General features: G+C 41.2%; 1 protein-coding gene across 3 annotated transcripts in view; it reads left to right on the forward strand.

Moving 5' to 3' along the window:
- LOC133622412 (fibroblast growth factor 14-like) overlaps positions 1-25,402 on the forward strand; it is a 178,775-nt gene that overhangs the window by 54,595 nt on the left and 98,778 nt on the right. For 2 of the 3 annotated variants that reach the window (XM_061985141.1, XM_061985142.2), the window contains exon 1: positions 24,445-25,076. The exons of the other annotated variant lie outside the window; for it this stretch is intronic. In XM_061985141.1, coding sequence (XP_061841125.1) covers positions 24,884-25,076 — 193 coding nt within the window. In that variant the 5' untranslated portion in view covers positions 24,445-24,883. Of the gene's footprint in view, positions 1-24,444; positions 25,077-25,402 lie in introns of those variants that run through there. 3 annotated transcript variants of the gene reach the window in all.

Raw genomic sequence — 25,402 nt, forward strand, 5'->3', positions numbered from 1 at the left:
CGGTACTATTCAAGATATTGTTGAAGCCGAACCTTTTCCCCAAATATATCACATCTAAAGAATGTGATTTTTTACCACATTTATTGTGCTTTGTTTACTTTTAAAATAATGCAGATTTGGCATAGTAGTTTTGAATTGACTGAAGTAGGAAATATCAAACACTTTTCCTTCCCCTTGGACCTATCAATAAGAGTGTGGGGGAAAAAAATAGATTTTTCTTATTTAATTCAAAAATCGATTAAAAAAAAATATATATATATACATACATATATATATATATATATATATATATATATGGTTTTTTTTCTTTCATATATATATATATAAATATATATACGTATATACAGTATATATATATATATATATATATATATATATATATGTATATATATATATATATTTTTTTTTTTTTCATGACTATTTACATTGTAGATTGTAACTGAAGGTATCAAAACTATGAATGAACACATGTGGAGTTATGTACTTAACAAAAAAAGGTGAAATAACTGAAAACATGTTTTATATTCTAGTTTCTTCAAAATAGTCACCCTTTGCTCTGATTACTGCTTTGCACACTCTTGGCATTCTCTCGATGAGCTTCAAGCACACCTGTGAACTGAAAACCATTTCAGGTGACTTCCTCATGAAGCTCATCGAGAGAATGCCAATAGTGTGCAAAGCAGTAATCAGACCAAAACGCATTGAATGAGAAGGTGTGTCCAAACTTTTGGCCTGTACTGTATATATATATATGTATATATTGTATTATTATTTTTTAATCTGTCTTCTCCAGCCACTCAGGCAAATCATATTGTTGATGTAGATGCCCATATCTGCTGTACAGATTTACTTTAGAAAAGAGAAATGAGTGATACCTCCCTTGTTGCTTTATTTGTATTTGACTTAATTAAATGTTTGGGTAAAATTTTATTGAACAAAACCACTTTTCTTTTAAGTAATATAGAAATTTAGCGGAGCTGTTATCTATTTTATGGAGGAATGTAGTTAATAATAGAACTGGCACCTAATGTTCTTTAAAAAGTATTAATATTGAATCGATTGTAACCTCCAAGAATGGAATTGTGTGGTGCCCAGCACAGCCCAACCTAGCAACCTATTTTTTTTTACCTTTCAATATGAACTTTGGACGATATCTGGAATATAAACACTTGACGATTGAGCATATTGGTTTAAACTGGATTGTCAACGTAGTCTTTTTGTTTAAAGTTCACACTTTATAGTAAATACAAATCTTTGTAAAATACTAACTAGAGATGTCCGATAATATCGGACTGTCGATATTATCGGCCGATAAACGATTTAAAATGTAATATTAGAAATCAGCGGTATCGGTTTTAAAAAAGTAAAATGTATGACTTTTTAAAACGCCGCTGTACGGAGTGGTATACAGACGAAGGTAGAAGTTCAGAGCGCCAATACACCTTAAAGGCACACATAATATCTACGGCTTTTCACACAGAAGTGAATGCCAATCATACTTGGTCAACAGCCATACAGGTCACACTGAGGGTGGCCGTATAAACAACTTTAACATTGTTACAAATATGCGCCACACTGTGAACCCACACCAAACAAGAATGACAAACACATTTCGGGAGAACATCCGCACCGTAACACAACATAAACACAACAGAACAAATACCCAGAACCCCTTGCAGCACTAACTCTTCCGGGACGCTACAATATACACCCCCTAGCCCCCTACCACCTCAACCCCGCCCCGCCCACCTCAACCTTCTCATGCTCTCGCAGGGAGAGCATGTCCCAAATTCCAAGCAGCTGTTTTGAGGCAAGTTAAAAAAAATGATGCACTTTGTGACTTCAATAATAAATATGGCAGTGCCATGTTGGCATTTTTTTCCATAACTTGAGTTGATTGAAAATAAAAAATAGAATAAGGCAAAGATGAGTCGATAATAATGATAATAGAAATAATACAGAAAAAGTGCAAACTAGATAAAAGCCAATAATAATAATAACACAGACAAAGTGCAGACTAGATAAAGACCAATTAGTAAAAATTAGTAAAAACTAGGGATGTCCGACAATGGCTTTTTGTTGATATCCGATATTCCGATATTGTCCAACTCTTTAATTACCGATACCGATATCAACCGATACCGATATATACAGTCGTGGAATTAACACATTATTATGCCTAATTTGGACAACCAGGTATGGTGAAGATAAGGTACTTTAAAAAAATAAAAATAAAAATAAGATAAATAAATTAAAAACATTTTCTTGAATAAAAAAGAAAGTAAAACAATATAAAAACAGTTACATAGAAACTAGTAATTAATGAAAATTAGTAAAAATGAACTGTTAAAGGTTAGTACTATTAGTGGACCAGCAGCACGCACAATCATGTGTGCTTACGGACTGTATCCCTTGCAGACTGTATTGATATATATTGATATATAATGTAGGAACCAGAATATTAATAAGAGAAAGAAACAACCCTTTTGTGTGAATGAGTGTAAGGAGGGAGGTTTTTTGGGTTGGTGCACTAATTGTAAGTGTATCTTGTGTTTTTTATCTTGATTTAATAAAAAAAACAAAAAAAAACCGATAATAAAAAAAAACCGATACCGATAATTTCTGATATTACATTTTAACGCATTTATCGGCCGATAATATCCGGTCGGTCGTCGTCGTCTTCTTCTTCCCCTTCTTCTTCTTCTTCTGGCCCACCAGGTGAATTAAGTGCTATTGGCGGAGTTACAATGCAAAGTAGGCTACCGCCACCTACTGCACCGGAGTTGTAACTACAAGGTACATTCACAGATAGAGTCCCATTGGGACGGCATGGCGCAGTGGCATAGTGGCCGTGCGCAACCCGAGGGTCCCTGGTTCAATCCCCACCTAGTACCAACCTCGTTGTGTCCTGAGCAAGACACTTCACCCTTGCTCCTGATGGGTGCTGGTTAGCGCCTTGCATGGCAGCTCCCTCCATCAGTGTGTGAATGTGTGTGTGAATGGGTAAATGTGGAAGTAGTGTCAAAGCGCTTTGAGTACCTTGAAGGTAGAAAAGCGCTATACAAGTACAACCCATTTATCATTTATCATTGCTTTTATGAGCGGTCGAGCGAGTCAAAAGCCGAAAAATCCATTTGTGGCGGACGTAATTCTTTCGTGGCGGGCCGCCACAAATAAATGAATTTGTGGGAAACACTGGGTTTTGGAGCAACATATGTTGCCATCCAAGCAACGTTACCATGGATGCTCCTGCTTATTTCAGCAAGACAATGCCAAGCCACATGTTACATCAACGTGGCTTCATAGTAAAAGAGTGCGGGTACTAGACTGGCCTGCCTGTAGTCCAGACCTGTCTCCCATTGAAAATGTGTGGCGCATTATGAAGCCTAAAATACCACAACGGAGACCCTCGGACTGTTGAACAACTTAAGCTGTACATCAAGCAAGAATGGGAAAGAATTCCACCTGAGAAGCTTAAAACATGTGTCTCCTCAGTTCCCAAACGTTTACTGAGTGTTGTTAAAAGGAAAGGCCATGTAACACAGTGGTGAACATGCCCTTTCCCAACTACTTTGGCACGTGTTGCAGCCATGAAATTCTAAGTTAATTATTATTTGCAAAAAAGAAATAAAGTTTATGAGTTTGAACATCAAATATGTTGTCTTTGCAGTGCATTCAATTGAATATGGGTTGAAAAGGATTTGCAAATCATTGTATTCCGTTTATATTTACATCTAACACAATTTCCCAACTCATATGGAAACGGGGTTTGTAGATCTGGTACCACTTTACAGTCTTGTAATTGCCTTGCAGAGCAATTGGGGAGCAGAGTTATCCAAGCATTTAAAAAACAGTTTGACTGTGTGCAACAAAATAAAATTGGTAAAACGTAAAATATTGTATTTGGTTAAAATTTGGCAATGATGATATCGTATACTCATCTTGTGTAGGACTTTCAAGGCGCGGTTATAAAGACACTCAATGATCTTGATTGATGACTGGTGTGCCTGGGACCATGTCGTTAAGCCATAAGATATGTGTGAAAGAATCATTGAATTCATAAAAGTAAAAGCACAGCTGAGAGTTAAGCATTTTCTTATAATCTTAAAAACAGCCTAGGTTTGCCTTCAGGGTTTTACACATTTTCTTAATGTGACTTTTAAAATTCAGCTATGATTATGCCCAAATATTTGACTTCAGGTACTTGTTAAATGAGCTCCTCATGAACTTTTATATTCAGTTGTCTCTTTTATGCACACACTCAGGCTCCCATATAGCCAAACTTACTTCTGGTCGCCAAGACTAATACGGTAAAACCTTGTTAATTGGTTCCGGGCTTGGCCGTGGTGTATACATTTTAATGAAGTATGAATCATTCATTGTGAATGGAATATTTTCATAGCCAGAGCATAAGAAAGCCTATTTATGGCTTTCTATATATGGGTTCTAATAGGGATGATACTCGAAACCGGTTTTCCCAGTTGTTCGATAAGAAAAGAACCGAGTCCTCGGACTCGAATCCCTTTTTGAGAACCGGTACCCGTTATCGAGACCACTATAGTAAAGAAAAAGAGTTGGTTCTTTATTCGAATCCCTCGGAACAAATCCCGTCCCGACCAGAAATGCCCCGTGAGACATCACAAGAAATGACGTCACTTAGCTCAGTCATTAGGCGCAGATAGGAAAAGCAGGAAAAACAATGGACCGTAAAAAGCGCTCCAAGGTGTAATAAAGTTCAAAACAAAAGGTATAATCCAATGAATAACTTTACTGAGAGATTTGAGCAGGGTACAAACACAAGACGAAAACTTTTACGACCAACCGGAAACATAGCAACCAGGCTAGCAACGCACCTCCTTTACGGCAGCTGTCGCAACGTTCTTAAAGCAACCGCAGCACATACATATATATACAACATATATCTCCCTTTTTTTAACTTTTGTTTTTCTTTCCTTGTAAACAAAACAAAATCACACTGTATATGTGTTGTCTGTCTAATTATAAATAATGCAGACGAGGCGTGTTGGCTGAGTTCTTGACGTTTACTTTCACAGCGTGCTCATAACCTCATTCTTAGCTGCCGGGTGGCGACATGCAACAACACTTTACGGGGCTACTGCGCATGCTCGTCACTCCCGTTGCATGCTGGGTAGTGTAGTTGTTATATTCCCTAGCTCAGTGGTTCTCAACCTTTTTTCAGTGATGTACCCCCTGTGAACATTTTTTTTGATTCAAGTACCCCCTAATCAGAGCAAAGCATTTTTGGTTGAAAAAAAAGAGATAAAGAAGTAAAATACAGCACTATGTCATCAGTTTCTGACTTATTAAATTATATAACAGTGCAAAAAATTGCTCATTTGTAGTGGTCTTTCTTGAACTATTTGGAAAAAAAGATATAAAGATAACTAAAAACTTGTTGAAAAATAAACAAGTGATTCAATTATAAATAAAGATTTCTACACATTGAAGTAATCATCAACTTAAAGTGCCCTCTTTGGGGATTGTAATAGAGATCCATCTGGATTCATGAACTTAATTCTAAACATTTCTTCACAAAAAAAGAAATCTTTAACATCAATATTCATGGAACATGTCCACAAAAAATCTAGCTGTCAACACTGAATATTGCATTGTTGCATTTCTTTTCACAATTCTTTTTGACAGACATTTTTAGTGAGAAACCTGAGCTTGTGCTTCACTGAGTTTATGAACTTACATTCATATTTTGTTGAAGTATTATTCAATAAACATATTTATAAAGGATTTCTGAATTGTTGCTATTTTTACAATATTTAAAAAAAATCTCACGTACCCCTTGGCATACCTTCAAGTACCCCTTGATGTTATGAACCACTGCCCTAGCTCATAACATCACATATTTCCCCCTATAAAGAAATAATGTTAACTCAATAGAGTGTATTTCTTTTTTTTTTAGCTTTAACTTTTCATTTTTTAGCATTGTAACCACATTTGCAAACAACTTTTCTCTTCATAGAATTTTCTTTCAATAAAGAAATAAAGTGCAAAAATGTCAAAGCATCATAACAAACAGTTATGTCAAATAGCAGCAGAAGTGCACTTTTTGGAGAGCTGTATTATTTTCACTTTTGTGCCCAAGGGACTGATTTTATCCATCCATCCATCCATTTTCTTTATTTAACACTATATTATTATTTATACACCTATAGTGATCACAGAGACAGGTTGTTTTTGTGTTACTGTATATTAGAGATGCGCGGTTTGCGGACACAACCGCGGAGTCCGCGGATTATCCGCGGATCGGGCGGATGAAATTAAAAAAAATAAGATTTTATCCGCTCGCGGGTCGGGTCGGGCGGATTAATTAGATTTTTTTTTTTTTTTTTTTTTTTTGTTTGTTTTTTTGCGGGTGGCAGTTAAACCAATTGGGAAATATATATACATAGTTAAATGTTGTTACCCACATACGAAAAACGAGCAGGCACCTGCAGCATATGCCACAACAGAAGAAAAAAAAGAAAAGAGATGGACACTTTTACGGAGCGGAGAAGGGACGCCTCGCCGGGGTCCGGGACCGAGGCCCCTTCCCCCGAGAGGGCCCCACCGGGAGCCGTAGCTGAGGCGATCCGCGAGAAGGGCCCGACGCACGTCCAGGGTCACTACCGCGCCCACCGCACCGACACCCCGCCTCGTCCGCTTTCGCCGCGGCCGGCGTCACGCGCAGCAGGTAAGCAGCTTACCTGCCCGCCACCCCCGTGGCCGGGGGCTCGTAACAGGGGTCACTCCGCGCGCTCCGCCCGCGCAGCTTACCTGCTTGCCACCCCTGTTGCCGGGGGCGCGTAACAGGGGTCACTCCGCGCACAGTGCGCTCACGAAAGGGGTGGGGCTCACCCTGGTTGATATAGAGAGCAGGACGGTGGCCATGGAATTTCATTTAAGGTTTGTGATAAACCATCAAACTCATTCGTTAAAAGGACTCTATAGTAATATAAAGCGAAATTTTCTGGACATTATCATGCAAGAAAAGTTTATTTTTGGGATCGCGATCACCGCGTAATGATTTTTAAAGGTTGCATTACATTATTAACTGTCCCATGTGATCAGCCAGTGCGATTGGAAGTCCATGCTCAATTATTGCCTCCGTAAATAAAACTTCGGCATTTATCACATCCAAAGAATCTGTTTGGGCGACGAAAAACGTTGAAAGTTTTCCACTTGTATCGCTAGCAACGGCATTAGACTTGTGTTTTTTTGTCCCAACGTGGTCTTTTACATCGCTAATTCCTCCGTGTCCGATCGAAAGATTTTGTCTGCACAAGGTGCAATTCGCGTAGTTTTCACCCTTTTTTTTTTTTTTTTTAATTAATATTAGATATATAACAACGGGCGGATGGCGGGCGGATGCAGTTTTGATCAAACGTTACATCGGGTGGATGGCGGATGGATGACGACTTTCTGACGCGGTTGCGGATGAGATAAATTGCCTATCCGCGCATCTCTACTGTATATATATTTGTTTTTCTGAAAAATCCCACTTAATATACTTTGGGTAACAACAGTCAATATTTATTTATTATTATTTTTTTTTAGGGGGGTAACAGTCAATATTTATTATATATATTTTTTTCTTATATACCGTATTTTCCGCACTATAAGCCGCCCCGGGTTATTAGCCGCACCTTCAATGAATGGCATATTTCAAAACTTTGTCCACCTATAAGCCGCCCCGGACTATAAGCCGCGCCTACGCTGCGCTAAAGGGAATGTCAAAAAAACAGTCAGATAGGTCAGTCAAACTTTAATAATATATTAAAAACCAGCGTTCTAACAACTCTGTTCACTCCCAAAATGTACGCAAATGTGCAATCACAAACATAGTAAAATTCAAAATAGTGCAGAGCAATAGCAACATAATGTTGCTCGAACGTTAATGTCACAACACACAAAATAAACATAGCGCTCACTTTCTGAAGTTATTCTTCATTCGTAAATCCTTCGTCTTCGGTGTCCGAAGTGAAAAGTTGGGCAAATGTGAGATCCAAAATGGCCGGTTCCGTCTCGTCGAAGTCATCGGAGTCAGTGTCGCTGTTATCCAGCAGTTCTGTGAATCCTGCCTTCCGGAAAGCTCGGACCACAGTTGTGACCGAAATATCTGCCCAGGCATTTACGATCCACTGGCAGATGTTGGCGTCGTCTGGCGCTGCCTCCCTGTCTTAGTGAAGGTGTGTTCGCCTTCTGTCATCCATTGTTCCCACACAGTTAGCAGTCTAGCTTCGAATGCCCTGTTGACACCAATATCTAGCGGCTGGAGGTCTTTTGTCAATCCACCCGGAATGACGGCGAGTATTGAATTAAGCGCGTAAGCGTGTCTCTTAATGTGATGTTATGAGCTAGCAAATATAACAACTACACTACCCAGCATGCAACGATAGTTACGAGCATGCGCGGTAGCCCTGAGAAGCGTTGTATGCTGGCAGTTAGAATGTGGTTATGAGCACGCTGTGAGTAAACGTTGAGAACTCAGTTAACACGCCTCGTCTGCATTATTTATAATTAGACAGACAACACACTTAATAGGAGCCATTTTGGGGTCTTTACATAAACACACAAATGGAAATGAAACGTCACATATCCCAGCATGCACCGCGCGCTTCTTCGTCATCCACTGTTCCCACGCAGTTAGCAGTCTAGCTTCGAATGCCCTGTTGACACCAATATCTAGCGGCTGGAGGTCTTTTGTCAATCCACCCGGAATGACGGCGAGTATTGAATTAAGCGCGTAAGCGTGTCTCTTAATGTGATGTTATGAGCTAGCAAATATAACAACTACACTACCCAGCATGCAACGATAGTGACGAGCATGCGCGGTAGCCCTGAGAAGCGTTGTATGCTGGGAGTTAGAATGTGGTTATGAGCACGCTGTGAGTAAACGTTGAGAACTCAGTTAACACGCCTCGTCTGCATTATTTATAATTAGACAGACAACACACTTAATAGGAGCCATTTTGGGGTCTTTACATAAACACACAAATGGAAATGAAACGTCACATATCCCAGCATGCACCGCGCACTTCTTCTTCTTCCGGGGGCGGGTGGTTGCTTACAGTACAAGAAGAAGCGCTTCCTGTTCTATGGGGGCGGGTGCTTACCTTGGCGGTTGCTTGCGTAGAAGAAGAAGCGCTTCCTGCTCTACCGGGAAAAAAGATGGCGGCTGTTTACCGAAGTTGCGAGAACGAAACTTTATGAAAATGAATCTTAATATTTATCCATATATAAAGCGCACCGGGTTAAAAGCCGCACTGTCAGCTTTTGAGTAAATTTGTGGTTTTTAGGTGCGGCTAATGGTGCGGAAAATACGGTAATAAAAGTGAGCTTTTGTTAAACCAAATATTTTGTGTTTTTTTCCATATACAACAACCTATCTGGACTCGATAAGAGAATCGATAAGGAATCGGTTCGATAAGAGGATTCAATAAAAGGCTCAAACTCGATAATTTCTTATCAAACATCATCCCTTGGTTCTAACATCAAGAAAGTCCCTCCAGACATGAAATAACAGTCAACTTTACAAGGTCAAAGCGCGATGTGGCGAGGGGAGACTGTTACAATACTCACCAGGCTGCAGTCAGCCCTAAATAGCGTGTCGCACCATTAAAATTACAGACGGAAATGGGGCCACAAACACAATCTCCTTTCGGGCCCTGTTAATGCACATACTGGAACGCGTCAGTTAACCTCCGACATCTTTCCAAATATTCGATTGCACCCATTGTCATTATTGCCACGCTTGTCGGCTAACTGTCACATGCGAGGACATATGAGCGGAGAGTCCTGTTGCATGGTGTATAAGCTTACAGCCTGTTTGAAAGGAGCCGACACGTGCATGATGGAAGGGACAGGCTCTCACCTGCATTTTTAAACCGCTTTCAGGCGGCTGTGGTGAGAGGCTGTCTATGTTTGGCCTGACGCAAATGCAAAAGTGAAAATGTTAACTCTTGCAATTGGATTGTTCAAATGAATGATTGCCATGCAATTACTGTTTGTGTGCAAACCGTTGGATTTAAGCTCACCTTGTTATTTGGAACCTAATTAATTTTTGCTCAATTACTTTTGTGAAACGTGTCAGTGTCAGGATTCAGGCAAGCATGCCTTGGTTTTTTTAGTTTGAAGATATATTGGGACATTTGTTTTGATTTTAACATGAGTTTTCAGGCATTTACAAAACCCAAAACCAGTGAAGTTGGCACGTTGTGTAAATCGTGAATAAAAACAGAATACAATGATTTGCAAATCCTTTTCAACTTATATTCAATTGAATGGACTGCAAAGACAAGATATTTAATGTTTGAACTGAGAAACTACATTTTTTTTGCAAATAATCATTAACTTGGAATTTAATAGCAGCAACACATCGCAAAAAATTTTTTTTTTACCACTGTGTTACATGGTCTTTCCTTTTAACAACACTCAGTAAAGGTTTGGGAACTGAGGAGACAAATTTTTGAAGCTTTTCAGGTGGAATTATTTCCCATTCTTGCTTGATGTACAGCTTAAGTTGTTCAACAGTCCGGGCTCTCCATTGTGGTATTTTAAAGTTAAAGTTAAAGTACCAATGATTGTCACACACACACTAGGTGTGGTGAAATGTGTCTTCTGCATTTGACCCATCCCCTTAATCACCCCCTGGGAGGTGAGGGGAGCAGTGGGCAGCAGCGGTGCCGCGCCCGGGAATCATTTTTGGTGATTTAACCCCCAATTCCAACCCTTGATGCTGAGTGCCAAGCAGGGAGGTAATGGGTCCCATTTTTATAGTCTTTGGTATGACTCGGCCGGGGTTTGAACTCACAACCTACCGATCTCAGGGCGGACACTCTAACCACTAGGCCACTGAGTAGGTCTGGCTTCATAATGCGCCACACGTTTTCAAGGTCTGGACTACAGGCAGGCCAGTCGAGTACCCGCACTCTTTTACTATGAAGCCACACTGTTGTAACACGTGACTTGGCATTGTCTTGCTGAAATAAGCAGGGGCGTTCATGATAACGTTGCTTGGATGGCAACATGTGTTGCTCCAAAACCTGTATGTACCTTTCAGCATTAATGGCGCCTTCACAGATGTGTAAGTTACCCATGTCTTGGGCACTAATACACCCCCATACCATCACAGATGCTGACTTTTGAACTTTGCACCTATAACAAACCGGATGGTTCTTTTCCTCTTTGGTCCGGAGGACACCACATCCACAGTTTCCAAAAACAATTTGAAATGTGGACTCGTCAAACCACATTTTCCACTTTGCATCAGTCCATCTTAGATGAGCTCGGGCCCAGCGAATCCGGCAGCGTTTCTGGGTGTTGTTGATAAACGGTTTTCGCTATGCGTAGTAGAGTTTTAACTTGCACTTACAGATGTAGTAACGAACTGTAGTTACTGAGAGGGGTTTCCTGAAGTGTTCCTGAGCCCATGTGGTGATATCCTTTACACACTGATGTCGCTTTTTGATGCAGTACCGCCTGAGAGATCGAAGGTCCGTAATATAATCACGTGCAGTGATTTCTCCAGATTCTCTGAACTTTTTGATGATATTACGGACCGTAGATGGTGAAATCCCTAAATTCCTTGCAATAAGTGGTTGAGAAATGTTGTTCTTAAACTGTTGGACAATTTGCTCACGCATTTGTTCACAAAGTGGTGACACTCGCACCATCCTTGTTTGTGAATGACTAAGCATTTCATGGAAGCTGCTTTTATACCCACTCATGGCACCTGTGGGATGTTGCAATAAGTGTTTGATGAGCATTCCTCAACTTTCTCAGTCTTTTTTGCCACTCGTGCCAGCTTTGTTGAAACATGTTGCAGGCATCAAATTCCAAATGAGCTAATATTTGCAAAAAATAACAAAGTTTACCAGTTCGAATGTTAAGTATATTGTCTTTGCAGTCCATTCAATTGAATATAGGTTGAAAAGGATTTGCAAATCATTGTATTTTGTTTTTATTTACGATTTACACAACATGCCAACTTCACTGGTTTTGGGGTTTGTACAAGTTCCAGGAATGCAATCATATATCATGTGTCCCCCCAAGCTCTCACAAAAAAAAAACAAGACACCAACAAAATTAAAAAAAATCATATAAGGGAAAATAAATAAATAAATAAAAATTAAATAAATAAATTTTAAAAAAAAAACAAACATTTAAATAAATACATCTGTCAAAAAGGTACAGGTAAATATTGACACAGAGCCAAAGACAACTGTATTCAGGGCAAATATATAACAATTAAAAGAAGGGTTGTCAAAAAAAAAAAAAAAAAAAAAAAAAGAATTGCGATTCTTATTAGTAACAATTCTTAATAAAATCGATAGTAAAAAAATATTTACTTATTATTAATCTGTCCTGTCCAGCCACTCAGGCAAATCATTTTGTTGATGTACATGCCCATAATTGCTGTAAAGATTGACTTTACAAAAGAGAAGTGCTTGTTGCCTAATTTGTATTTGACTTTATTAAATGTTTGGGTAAAATTTTACTAAACAAGAAAATGGATGGATGGATGAAACTAGTATTCTTTTAAGTAATATAAACCCATTCCCAGCAGGCACAAGACATTGAAACAAGGTTGAGAACTTGTTGAATTAGGTCCTGACAGTGAGCAACTCAAACATAACGTTGAAACAACATGCTTTTTGAAGACGTTTATTCAATGTCAGGCTGTGACGTTGATTTGACCATTGAAATGTGGTCATTTCCCAACCAATATTCTACAACACAAATACAACGTTTATTCACTGTCTGGTTGTGACGTTGATTTGACCATTGAAATTTGGTCATTTCCCAACCGACAACGTGGATCCAACGTTAGACACCAACGTTGTCTCAATTTACAAATACAACCATTTTGCAACGCGGTTTCAAAGTCAGTTTTAAAGGACATCAATGTTGTATCAATGTCTTGTGCCTGCTGGGATGTTATTAACAAAAATATTGATTTTTAATTGAGAATCATTTTTGAATCGAGAATCGATTCTGAACCGAATCATTACCCCCAAAAAATCGTGTGGTGCCCAAAGATTCACAGCCGTAATAAAAGTATATAAAAAACTTTGATAACACTTTAGTATGGGGAACATATTCTAATGAACAAAGACTTAATTTAGAGTTATTTGGTTAGGGTTAGGGTTAGTATAATAAGGCCATGCAGAATAAGGCATTAATAAGTACTTAAACTAATTAAGAGCCAATATGTTACTAATTTGCATGTTAATAAGCAACTAATTAATGGTGAATATGTTCCCCATATTTAAGTGTTTTTTAATTATCTTCGTACATGGCATTTTAGTCTGGATTAAATTGTAGATTAGTTTATTTTACATCTAGGAAAGCACCCAATACTCCTTGGAATTTTGTAGAACAACCATTCAATGTCAGTCTAGTCTTCTCCATTTTGAGGAAATAAAACATATATCTCGAACCCAGCAGGTGTGGCTGTTGCTTTGATATTGGGACATTTCTAAAGATAATACTCATAATTAGAGATATCCGATAATGGCTTTTTTGCCGATATTCCGATTATGTCCAACTCTTAATTACCGATTCCGATATCAACCGATACCGATATATACAGTCGTGGAATTAACACATTATTATGCCTAATTTTGTTGTGATGCCCCGCTGGATGCATTAAACAATGTAACTTTACCATGAATCGATTAACGTGGACCCCGACTTAAACAAGTTGAAAAATGTATGCAGGTGTTACCATTTAGTGGTCAATTGTCTGGAATATGTACTGTACTGTGCAATCTACTAATACAAGTTTCGATCAATCAATCAAAAACAAGGTTTTCCAAAATAAGAGAACAACTTCAACTCCAGTTATGGAAAAAAGTGCCAACATGGCACTGCCATATTTATTATTGAAGTCACAAAGGCGGGTTTGAGGTGGGCGAGGTTCGGGGTTTGGTGGTAGGGGGGGTGCATATTGTAATGTCCCGGAAGAGTTAGTGCTGCAAGGGGTTCTGGGTATTTGTTCTGATGTGTTTATGTTGTGTTACGGTGCGGATGTTCTCTTGAAATGTGTTTGGTGTGGGTTCACAGTGTGGCGCATATTTGTAACAGTGTTAAAGTTGTTTATCCGGCCACCCTCAGTGTGACCTGTATGGCTGTTGATCAAGTATGCTTTGCATTCACTTGTGTGTGTGTGTGATAGCCGCATATATTATGTGACTGGGCCGGCACGCAAAGGCAGTCCGTGTACACAGCAGCGTTTTTAATAAGTCATGAATTTTACTTTTTGAAACCGATACCGATCATTTTGATACCGATAATTTCCGATATTACATTTTAAAGCATTTATCGGCCGATGCAGGCCGATTTTATCGGACCTCTCTACTCATATTACTGATTATCAACATAAATCATCCCCTTTTCTCCCATGATCAAAACAACATACCAAATGTTGTACACCCTAAAAGTAGTTTCCTAGTCATTTCAAACAAACTAGCTCTAAACTCAATAAAATTACTTTGTTTGCATTCTTTCATCCCTGCAAGTACAAATGATTTGCCCAATTTCCATTTCACTGCACTGCTTTTGTTTGGGCCAATTAAAAAAAAAATCATCATACTCTATGAAAGCATTCAGGTGCAATTATTAGAATTGTTAATTAGATATTAACTTGGCAAAATAATATTTGGTCATAAATCAATGCACTGTTGCTTTGAGCAAGCGTTTTGATGACGTCATTGTATAACTTGTGCGCCATTGGTTCGGCAGCGCGTGCCAACGATGACACACACGTGTTGCCATCACCTGCTTTAGAGACAATTAAACCACAATGATCTATAAAACACTTTTTTAAACTCATTTTTCATTGTCCACTCGGTTTGAATCATTCATTTGAGATCTTTTCTGGTTTATGTTGGAGCGGTCAAGCCCAGGATGACGAGCTGTTTTTTTTTTTTTGTAAAAGAGTGTGTGAGGCGCTCGCTCGGCGCGTGGCTCCAGCAGCACTCGAACGTCAATTACCAGGACATCCGGTTTGTTACTTTCACAATAAAACGTTAGTAAGTAGTCGCGTTTGGCATTTGAAATCCAATCCAATTCAATCCACTTTATTTATATAGCACATTTAAACAACAAAAAAATGTTTCCAAAGTGCTGCACAAAAATATTAAAAAAAGATTCAAACACTATCCTTAACTCCACCAATGACTGAATTAAAAACAAAACAAATGAATATAATAATAAATATGATGAAAAACTATTTTAAAGGGTAAAACTAATTAAAACAACAAATAGAAATACAAACCCCGTTTCCATATGAGTTGGGAAATTGTGTTAGATGTAAATACAAACGGAATACAATGATTTGCAAATCCTTTTCAACCCATAATCAATTGAATGCACTACAAAGACAAGATATTTAATGTTCAAACTCATAAACTTTATTTTTTTTTTGCAAATAATAATTAACTTAGAATTTCATGGCTGCAACACGTGCCAAATTAGTTGGGAAAGGGCATGCTCACCACTGTGTTACATGGCCTTTCCTTTCAACAACACTCTGTAAACGTTTGGGAACTGAGGAGACACATTTTTTAAGCTTCTCAGGTGGAATTCTTTCCCATTCTTGCTTGATGTACAGCTTAAGTTGTTCAACAGTCCGGGGGTCTCCGTTGTGGTATTTTAGGCTTCATAATGCGCCACACATTTTCAATGGGAGACAGGTCTGGACTACAGGCAGGCCAGTCTAGTACCCACACTCTTTTACTATGAAGCCACATTGATGTAACACGTGGCTTGGCATTGTCTTGCTGAAATAAGCAGGGGCGTCCATGAAAAAGACGGCGCTTAGATGGCAACATATGTTGCTCCAAAACATTTATGTACCTTTCAGCATTAATGGCGCCTTCACAGATGTGTAAGTTACCCATGTCTTGGGCACTAATACACCCCCATACCATCACAGATGCTGGCTTTTCAACTTTGCGCCTATAACAATCCGGATGGTTCTTTTCCTCTTTGGTCCGGAGGACATGACGTCCACAGTTTCCAAAAACTATTTGAAATGTGGACTCGTCAGATCACAGAACACTTTTCCACTTTGTATCAGTCCATCTTAGATGAGCTCAGGCCCAGCGAAGCCGACGGCGTTTCTGGGTGTTGTTGATAAACGATTTTCGCCTTGCATAGTAGAGTTTTAACTTGCACTTACAGATGTAGCGACCGACTGTAGTTACTGACAGTGGGTTTCTGAAGTGTTCCTGAGCCCATGTGGTGATATCCTTTACACACTGATGTCGCTTGTTGATGCAGTACAGCCTGAGGGATCGAAGGTCACGGGCTTAGCTGCTTACGTGCAGTGATTTCTCCAGATTCTCTGAACCCTTTGATGATATTACGGACCGTAGATGGTGAAATCCCTAAATTCCTTGCAATAGCTGGTTGAGAAAGGTTTTTCTTAAACTGTTCAACAATTTGCTCACGCATTTGTTGACAAAGTGGTGACTCTCGCCCCATCCTTGTTTGTGAATGACTGAGCATTTCATGGAATCTACTTTTATACCCAATAATGGCACCCACCTGTTCCCAATTTGCCTGTTCACCTGTGGGATGTTCCAAATAAGTGTTTGATGAGCATTCCTCAACTTTATCAGTATTTATTGCCACCTTTCCCAACTTCTTTGTCACGTGTTGCTGGCATCAAATTCTAAAGTTAATGATTATTTGCAAAAAAAAAATGTTTATCAGTTTGAACATCAAATATGTTGTCTTTGTAGCATATTCAACTGAATATGGGTTGAAAATGATTTGCAAATCATTGTATTCCGTTTATATTTACATCTAACACAATTTCCCAACTCATATGGAAACGGGGTTTGTACAAATTTAAAACCACAGAGGACCACACAACTCACGTAGTGTTAAAAGCCGGAGAATAAAAGTGGGTCTTAAGACGAGACTTAAAACACTCCACTGTGGGAGCAGTTCGAACATTGAGGGGCAGAGTGTTCCAGGGCTTAGAGTGTTCCTCTTCCTCCTATCCAGGAGATTGCAAAAAGCCGCTGCCTGACCAGGGCTCAGAAAATCTGCAGAGACTCCTCCCACCCCCACCAAGGACTGTTTTCACTGGACTCTAGAAAGAGGTTCCGCAGCCTGCGTAGCAGAACCTCCAGGTTCTGTAACAGCTTCTTCCCTCAGGCAGTAAGACTCTTGAACGCATCATTATTATCCCCTCAATTCCCCCCCAAAAAATAGATTAACTCGCTAGAATATAAAGACAATATAACATACATCCATAAAACCATCATACCTAGTGGCGGGCCGTGCGTTTCCCACCTAGGCCTTCAGTGATGTCCGACTTCAAAGATTACCTCTCAAAACACCATCATTGATGTCACCACATGACCATTGCTGGAGAAATACTATACAGGAACACATTTACGGCCCGACGGCATTGAAACACATCAACAGTGTACAAAAACGGGTTATTTTCTGTCGCATTTAAAAATCTATTAAAATGCATCAACAATTAAAACATATCTTATGTGGTACTGTCAAAATTAAAATTGCAAAAAACTAGGGATGTCCGATAATATCGGACTGCCGATAATATCGTCCGGTATCGGTTTAAAAAATTATCGGTATCGGTTTCAAAAAGTTAAATTTGTGACTTTTTAGAACGTCGCTGTGTTCACGGAAGTAGGGAGAAGTACAGAGCGCCAATAAACCTTGAAGGCACTGCCTTTGCGTGCCGGCCCAGTCACATAATATCTACAGCTTTTAACACACTCACAAGTGAATGCCATCCATACTTGGTCAACAGCCATACAGGTCACACTGAGGGTGGCCGTATAAACAACTTTAACACTGTTACAAATATGCGCCACACTGTGAACCCACACCAAACAAGAATGACAAACACATTTCGGTAGAACATCCGCACCGTAACACAACATAAACACAACAGAACAAATACCCAGAACCCCTTGCAGCACTAACTCTTCCGGGACGCTACAATATACACTCCCACTACCCCACTACTCCCTACCCCCCCACCTTAATCCCGCCCCCCCCCCCCCCAAACCCCGCCCAGCTCAACCTCCTCATGCTCTCTCAGGGAGAGCATGTCCCAAATTCCAAGCTGCTGTTTTGAGGCATGTTAAAAAATATAATGCACTTTGTGACTTCAATAATAAATATAGCAGTGCCATGTTGGCATTTTTTTCCATGACTTGAGTTGATTTATTTTGTAAAACCTTGTTACATTGTTTAATGCATCCAGCTTGGCATCACAACAAAATTAGGCATATTAATCTCTTAATTCCACAACTGTATATGTCGGTATTGGTAATTAAGAGTTGGACAATATCGGAATATCGGATATTGGCAAAAAACCATTATCGGACATCTCTACAAAAAACATATTAAAAGGGAAAACATTTAATATTTGAACTCACAATTAGTAGGACCTATTCGACGCCGTATAAATCAGCGGTGGCCCTTGTCGATGCCTTATTCGAGTGGAAATGGCGAGCATTTCATCGCCAGAACAGCTTCTGGGGTTGACGGAAATTGTCTCACAAGGTGTAGTTTGTCTTTGAAATATCCTTCTTGAAAATGGCCTTGCAAATGTAAAATCTGCCACCTAATCAACGTTTTGTTCTCCTTCTCTGCTATCCCGGTCTGGCTACGGCGCAACACTTCCCGCTTCCGGTAAATTGAAACTTGAGAATGGATACTCACTTTGGAATGACAAGCGAGTATTCAATCACAGTCTCGTTAACATCAGGCTACTTGGACAGGCTACTGTCAAGAACTTGTGATCTGATTGGCTATCGCAACTGTCTATCAACTCTATGTGTTCTCAAATTCATCCACTAACGGTCCTGATGAGTATCCAATCACAGGACGCGTAAATGTCACGTTCAACCTTAGGCCAGCTAGAAGGCCTTACTGACTACAACTCGTGATCTGATTGGCTATCGCAACTGTCTATCAACTGTATGTCCCCGATCGCTTACAATGCACGGACGCCCTCATTGTTGATTCTGAAGGCGTCTAGCAGATTACGTATAGCATGGCAACATAAGATAGCTGAATTCTGATTGGACACAAACTGAAACTAAAAACAACAGCGCTGGAAGAAGCATAATATGACATGAAGAGAATATGAATACTTTTAGATATTTAAGGAAAGTAAATACAAAAAAATATGGTAACACTTTAGTATGGAGAACATATTCTATACACAGACTAAATTTAGAGTTATTCTAACACTCGGGGAACATATAAGGGTTAGGGTTAGGGTTACTAATAAGCAATAATTCTGAGGTTATTGAGGGAAGACTCTTAGTTAATGGCTTACTGGTTGTATAATAAGGCCATGCAGAATAAAGCATTAATAAGTACTTAATAATGACTAATTAAGAGCCAATATGTTACTAATTTGCATGTTAATAAGCAACTAATTAATGGTGAATATGTTCCCCATACTAAAGTGTTACCAAAATAATTTAATCTTTAATTATGATCATGATTTCTGGTTATGTTAGGCCACCACGGCACACCACTGATCATACCCTGTGCGTGACTTAGATTGAGTTTAATCAGCACCAGGTGCCCAAAGCTAATGCCCATCCATCCATCCATTTTCTACCGCTTGTTCCATTCAGGGTGTCGAGGGGGTGCTGGAGCCTATCTCAGCTACATACGGGCGGAAGGTGGTGTACACCCTGGACAAGTCGCCACCTCATCACAGGGCCAACACAGATAGACAGACAACATTCACACACTAGGGACAATTTTAGTGTTACCAATCAACCTATCCCCATGTGCATGTCTTTGGAGGTGGGAGGAAGCTGGAGTACCCGGAGGGAACCCACGCAGTCACGGGGAGAACATGCAAACTCCAAACAGAGAGATCCCGAGCCCGGGATTAAACTCAGGACTACTCAAGACCTTCGTATTGTGAGGCAGACGCACCAACCCCTCTTCCACCGTGCTGCCCCTTCTTTTTATTCCTTTTATGAAAATGCATATATACAAGCCATGTACAGTTGACACTTTAATTGTTTTTTTGTTGTTGTTGTTTCTTATACATTTCCATGATCAGAAAGGAGCAGATGGAAGAATAATATTCTGTGATTCTATGATTAGGTTTGTAGTGAAATTACCCACTTATCGGGTTTATTCGTGTTTAACTTTGAAAGTCCAGCGGCTTCATTCTTCAGTCAGTGTCTGACTCGCGCTAATTTGACACACCTGGAGCGGCTTTCTGCCGAGCACAAACGGACGCTTTCCGGTGGCGGAGAAGACGCTTTGTTTTTTCCTTTAAGAAGACTACTGTCCGCCATGGGGGAGGCAAATTAAACCGCTCAAACAGGTCACGCTGAGGGTGGCCGTATAAACAACTTTAACACTGTTACAAATATGCGCCACACTGTGAACCCACACCAAACAAGAAGGACAAACACATTTCGGGAGAACATCCGCACCGTAACACAACATAAACACAACAGAACAAATACCCAGAACCCCTTGCAGCACTAATTCTTCCGGGACGCTACAATATACACCCCCGCTAACCCCTATACCTCCCCCCACCTCAACCCCGCCCACCTCAACCTCCTCATGCTCTCTCAGGGAGACCATGTCCCAAATTCCAAGCTGCTGTTTTGAGGCATGTTAAAAAAAAATAATGCACTTTGTGACTTCAATAATAAATATGGCAGTGCCATGTTAATATAGGAACTTTCAACATAAAAACTATAAAGAAGCTATGTAAAGATGATTAGGTTTGTATGTCACGTGTGGTGCGCATGGTGATGCGGGGGTTTGTTCTCCCAAGATGCAAGGGACGAATCCGCACAGGACTTGCAGGTAATAACTTGATTTAATAATAAAATAACACAAAACTGGTACAAAACAGAAAACAAACCGACAGGAAGAGGTGCCGAACGCACTGGAAGCTAAGGCTAACACTTAGCACAAACTATGGAATTTAGCTGAGTCTAGGAAACAAGAACGAACTTACGTGGCAGTCGCGTGATGCAAAAACAAAGAAAGCAGAACGAGTGATGAACAAAGGTGGGCTTAAATAGCGTCTGTGATTACAACAGGTGCGCGTCAGAAACACAAGCGGCAGGTGGAATTAATAAGTAACTATGGTAACCAACTCAAAGGTGCACAGACAGGAACAAAATGAGTCCAAGACTAACAGAAAACCCAAACAGAAATATGATCCGGGCAGCGGATCATAACATTGTAGTTAAATTGCCCACTTATCGGGTTTATTCGTGTTTAACTTTGAAAGTCCAGCGGCTCCATTTCCAGTCGAGGCAGTGTCTGACTCACGCTAATTTGACACACCTGGAGCGGCTGGAGGCGGCACGCGCGCCTCGCGCCCTTTTCAGCCGAGCACAAACGGACGCTTTCCGGTGGCGGAGAAGACGCTTCTTTTTTTTCTTTAAGAAGACTACAGTCGCCATAGGGGAAGCGAATTAAACCACTCAAACAGGTCACACTGAGGGTGGCCGTATAAACAACTTTAACACTGTTACTAATATGCGCCACACTGTGAACCCACACCAAACAAGAAGGACAAACACATTTCGGGGGAACATCCGCACCGTAACACAACATAAACACAACAGAACAAATACCCAGAACCCCTTGCAGCACTAATTCTTCCGGGACGCTACAATATACACCCCCGCTACCCTCTATACCTCCCCCCACCTCAACCCCGCCCACCTCAACCTCCTCATGCTTTCTCAGGGAGACCATGTCCCAAATTCCAAGCTGCTGTTTTGAGGCATGTTAAAAAAAAAAAAGCACTTTGTGACTTCAATAATAAATATGGCAGTGCCATGTTAATATAGGAACGTTCAACATAAAAACTATAAAGAAGCTATGTAAAGATGATTAGGTTTGTATGTCACGTGTGGTGCGCATGGTGATGCGGGGGTTTGTTCTCCCAAGATGCAAGGGACGAATCCGCACAGGACTTGCAGGTAATAACTTGATTTAATAATAAAATAACACAAAACTGGTACAAAACAGAAAACAAACCGACAGGAAGAGGTGCCGAACGCACTGGCAGCTAAGGCTAACACTTAGCACAAACTATGGAACTTAGCTGAGTCTAGGAAACAAGAACGAACTTACGTGGCAGTCGCGTGATGCAAAAACAAAGAAAGCAGAACGAGTGATGAACAAAGGTGGGCTTAAATAGCGTCTGTGATTACAACAGGTGCGCGTCAGAAACACAAGCGGCAGGTGGAATTAATAAGTAACTATGGTAACCAACTCAAAGGTGCACAGACAGGAACAAAATGAGTCCAAGACTAACAGAAAACCCAAACAGAAATATGATCCGGGCAGCGGATCATAACATTGTAGTTAAATTGCCCACTTATCGGGTTTATTCGTGTTTAACTTTGAAAGTCCAGCGGCTCCATTTCCGGTCGAGGCAGTGTCTGACTCATGCTAATTTGACACACCTGGAGCGGCTGGAGGCGGCACGCGCGCCTCGCGCCCTTTTCAGCCGAGCACAAACGGACGCTTTCCGGTGGCGGAGAAGACGCTTCTTTTTTTTCTTTAAGAAGACTACAGTCGCCATAGGGGAAGCGAATTAAACCGCTCAAACAGGTCACACTGAGGGTGGCCGTATAAACAACTTTAACACTGTTACTAATATGCGCCACACTGTGAACCCACACCAAACAAGAATGACAAACACATTACTGGAGAACATCCGCACCATAACACAACATAAACACAACAGAACAAATACCCAGAACCCCTTGCAGCACTAATTATTCCGGGACGCTACAATATACACCCCGCTACCCCCTATACCTCCCCCCACCTCAACCTCCTCATGCTTTCTCAGGGAGACCATGTCCCAAATTCCAAGCTGCTGTTTTGAGGCATGTTAAAAAAAATAATGCTCTTTGTGACTTCAATAATAAATATGGCAGTGCCATGTTAATATAGGAACTTTCAACATAAAAACTATAAAGAAGCTATGTAAAGATGATTAGGTTTGTAGTTAAATTGCCCACTTATCGGGTTTATTCGTGTTTAACTTTGAAAGTCCAGCGGCTCCATTTCTGGTCGAGGCTGTGTCTGACTCACGCTAATTTGACACACCTGGAGCGGCTGGAGGCGGCACGCGCGCCTCGCGCCCTTTTCAGCCGAGCACAAACGGACGCTTTCCGGTGGTGAAAAAGACGCTTTTTTTTTCTTTAAGAAGACTTCTGTCCGCCATAGGGGAAGCGAATTAAACCGCTCAAACAGGTCACGCTGAGGGTGGCCGTATAAACAACTTTAACACTGTTACTAATATGCGCCACACTGTGAACCCACACCAAACAAGAAGGACAAACACATTTCGGGAGAACATCCGCACCGTAACACAACATAAACACAACAGAACAAATACCCAGAACCCCTTGCAGCACTAATTCTTCCGGGACGCTACAATATACACCCCCGCTAACCCCTATACCTCCCCCCACCTCAACCCCGCCCACCTCAACCTCCTCATGCTCTCTCAGGGAGACCATGTCCCAAATTCCAAGCTGCTGTTTTGAGGCATGTTAAAAAAAAATAATGCACTTTGTGACTTCAATAATAAATATGGCAGTGCCATGTTAATATAGGAACTTTCAACATAAAAACTATAAAGAAGCTATGTAAAGATGATTAGGTTTGTAGTTAAATTGCCCACTTATCGGGTTTATTCGTGTTTAACTTTGAAAGTCCAGCGGCTCCATTTCCGGTCGAGGCTGTGTCTGACTCACGCTAATTTGACACACCTGGACCGGCTGGAGGCGGCACGCGCGCCTTGCGCCCTTTTCAGCCGAGAGCAAACGGACGCTTTCCGGTGGCGGAGAAGACGCTTTTTTTTTTTCTTTAAGAAGACTACTGTCCGCCATGGGGGAGGCGAATTAAACCGCTCAAACAGGTCACACTGAGGGTGGCCGTATAAACAACTTTAACACTGTTACTAATATGCGCCACACTGTGAACCCACACCAAACAAGAATGACAAACACATTTCGGGAGAACATACGCACCGTAACACAACATAAACACAACAGAACAAATACCCAGAACTCCTTGCAGCACCAATTCTTCCGGGACGCTACAATATACACCCCCGCTACCCTCTATACCTCCCCCCACCTCAACCCCGCCCACCTCAACCTCCTCATGCTTTCTCAGGGAGACCATGTCCCAAATTCCAAGCTGCTGTTTTGAGGCATGTTAAAAAAAAAAAAGCACTTTGTGACTTCAATAATAAATATGGCAGTGCCATGTTAATATAGGAACTTTCAACTCAAAATCTATAAAGAAGCTATGTAAAGATGATTAGGTTTGTAGTTAAATTGCCCACTTATCGGGTTTATTCGTGTTTAACTTTGAAAGTCCAGCGGCTCCATTTCCGGTCGAGGCTGTGTCTGACTCACGCTAATTTGACACACCTGGAGCGGCTGGAGGCGGCACGCGCGCCTCGCGCCCTTTTCAGCCGAGCACAAACGGACGCTTTCCGGTGGCGGAGAAGACGCTTTTTTTAAAGAAGATTTTAGAAGATGGTGGAGGCGAATTATACCGCTGAAATGAAGCGGGCGAGCCGTTTATTGAGCGCCGCTGCCGTGTGACTGACAGACGGGGGGCGACGGGACGTGACGGACAGGTAAACAGCTGTGCGGTGAAAGCCAATGGCCGGTTGTCCGTGACGTGAACACCTCGGACTGTGAAGCAATGGGAACGTCGTAGCCGCCGACGCCGAGACGGTGGGGCGCGGTATCGTCTGCGCTCCGAGACACTCCGGAGGACACAAGACCGGAGACACGGACGGAGACGGCTGTGCTTTTGTGTCGGCGGGGACATGGCAGCGGCCATCGCCAGCGGCTTGATCCGCCAGAAGCGGCAGGCGAGGGAGCAACACGCTCACCGACCCACCCCGCACCGGCGGAGGAAGAGCCCCGGCAAAAAGCCGGGGCTGTGCAACGGGAACCTGGTCGACATCTTCTCCAAAGTCCGGATATTCGGCTTAAAGAAGAGAAGGCTACGGAGACAAGGTGCGCGCGGGACACGTATACACACGCACACACACACACACACACACACACACACGCACACACACACACGCACGCACACACTGACGCGCGCGCGCGCACACAGACGCAACCAATGTAGGTTTACGCGCATTGCACGCATTTGGACACTTTCACGCATAGTAAGCGCGCACCCACACCAATTTTGCACGATCACAATTGATCAATTCGTCCATTTCCTCTCCTGTGGACGCACACACGCACAGCCATGCCCTAGTACAGTGTTTTTCAACCTTTTTCAAGGCAAGGCACATTTTTGTCATTAAAAAAAAACCACCAGCAGAAAACGT

This window comes from Nerophis lumbriciformis, linkage group LG23, assembly GCF_033978685.3.
Source record: "Nerophis lumbriciformis linkage group LG23, RoL_Nlum_v2.1, whole genome shotgun sequence".
Lineage (NCBI taxonomy): Eukaryota > Metazoa > Chordata > Actinopteri > Syngnathiformes > Syngnathidae > Nerophis > Nerophis lumbriciformis.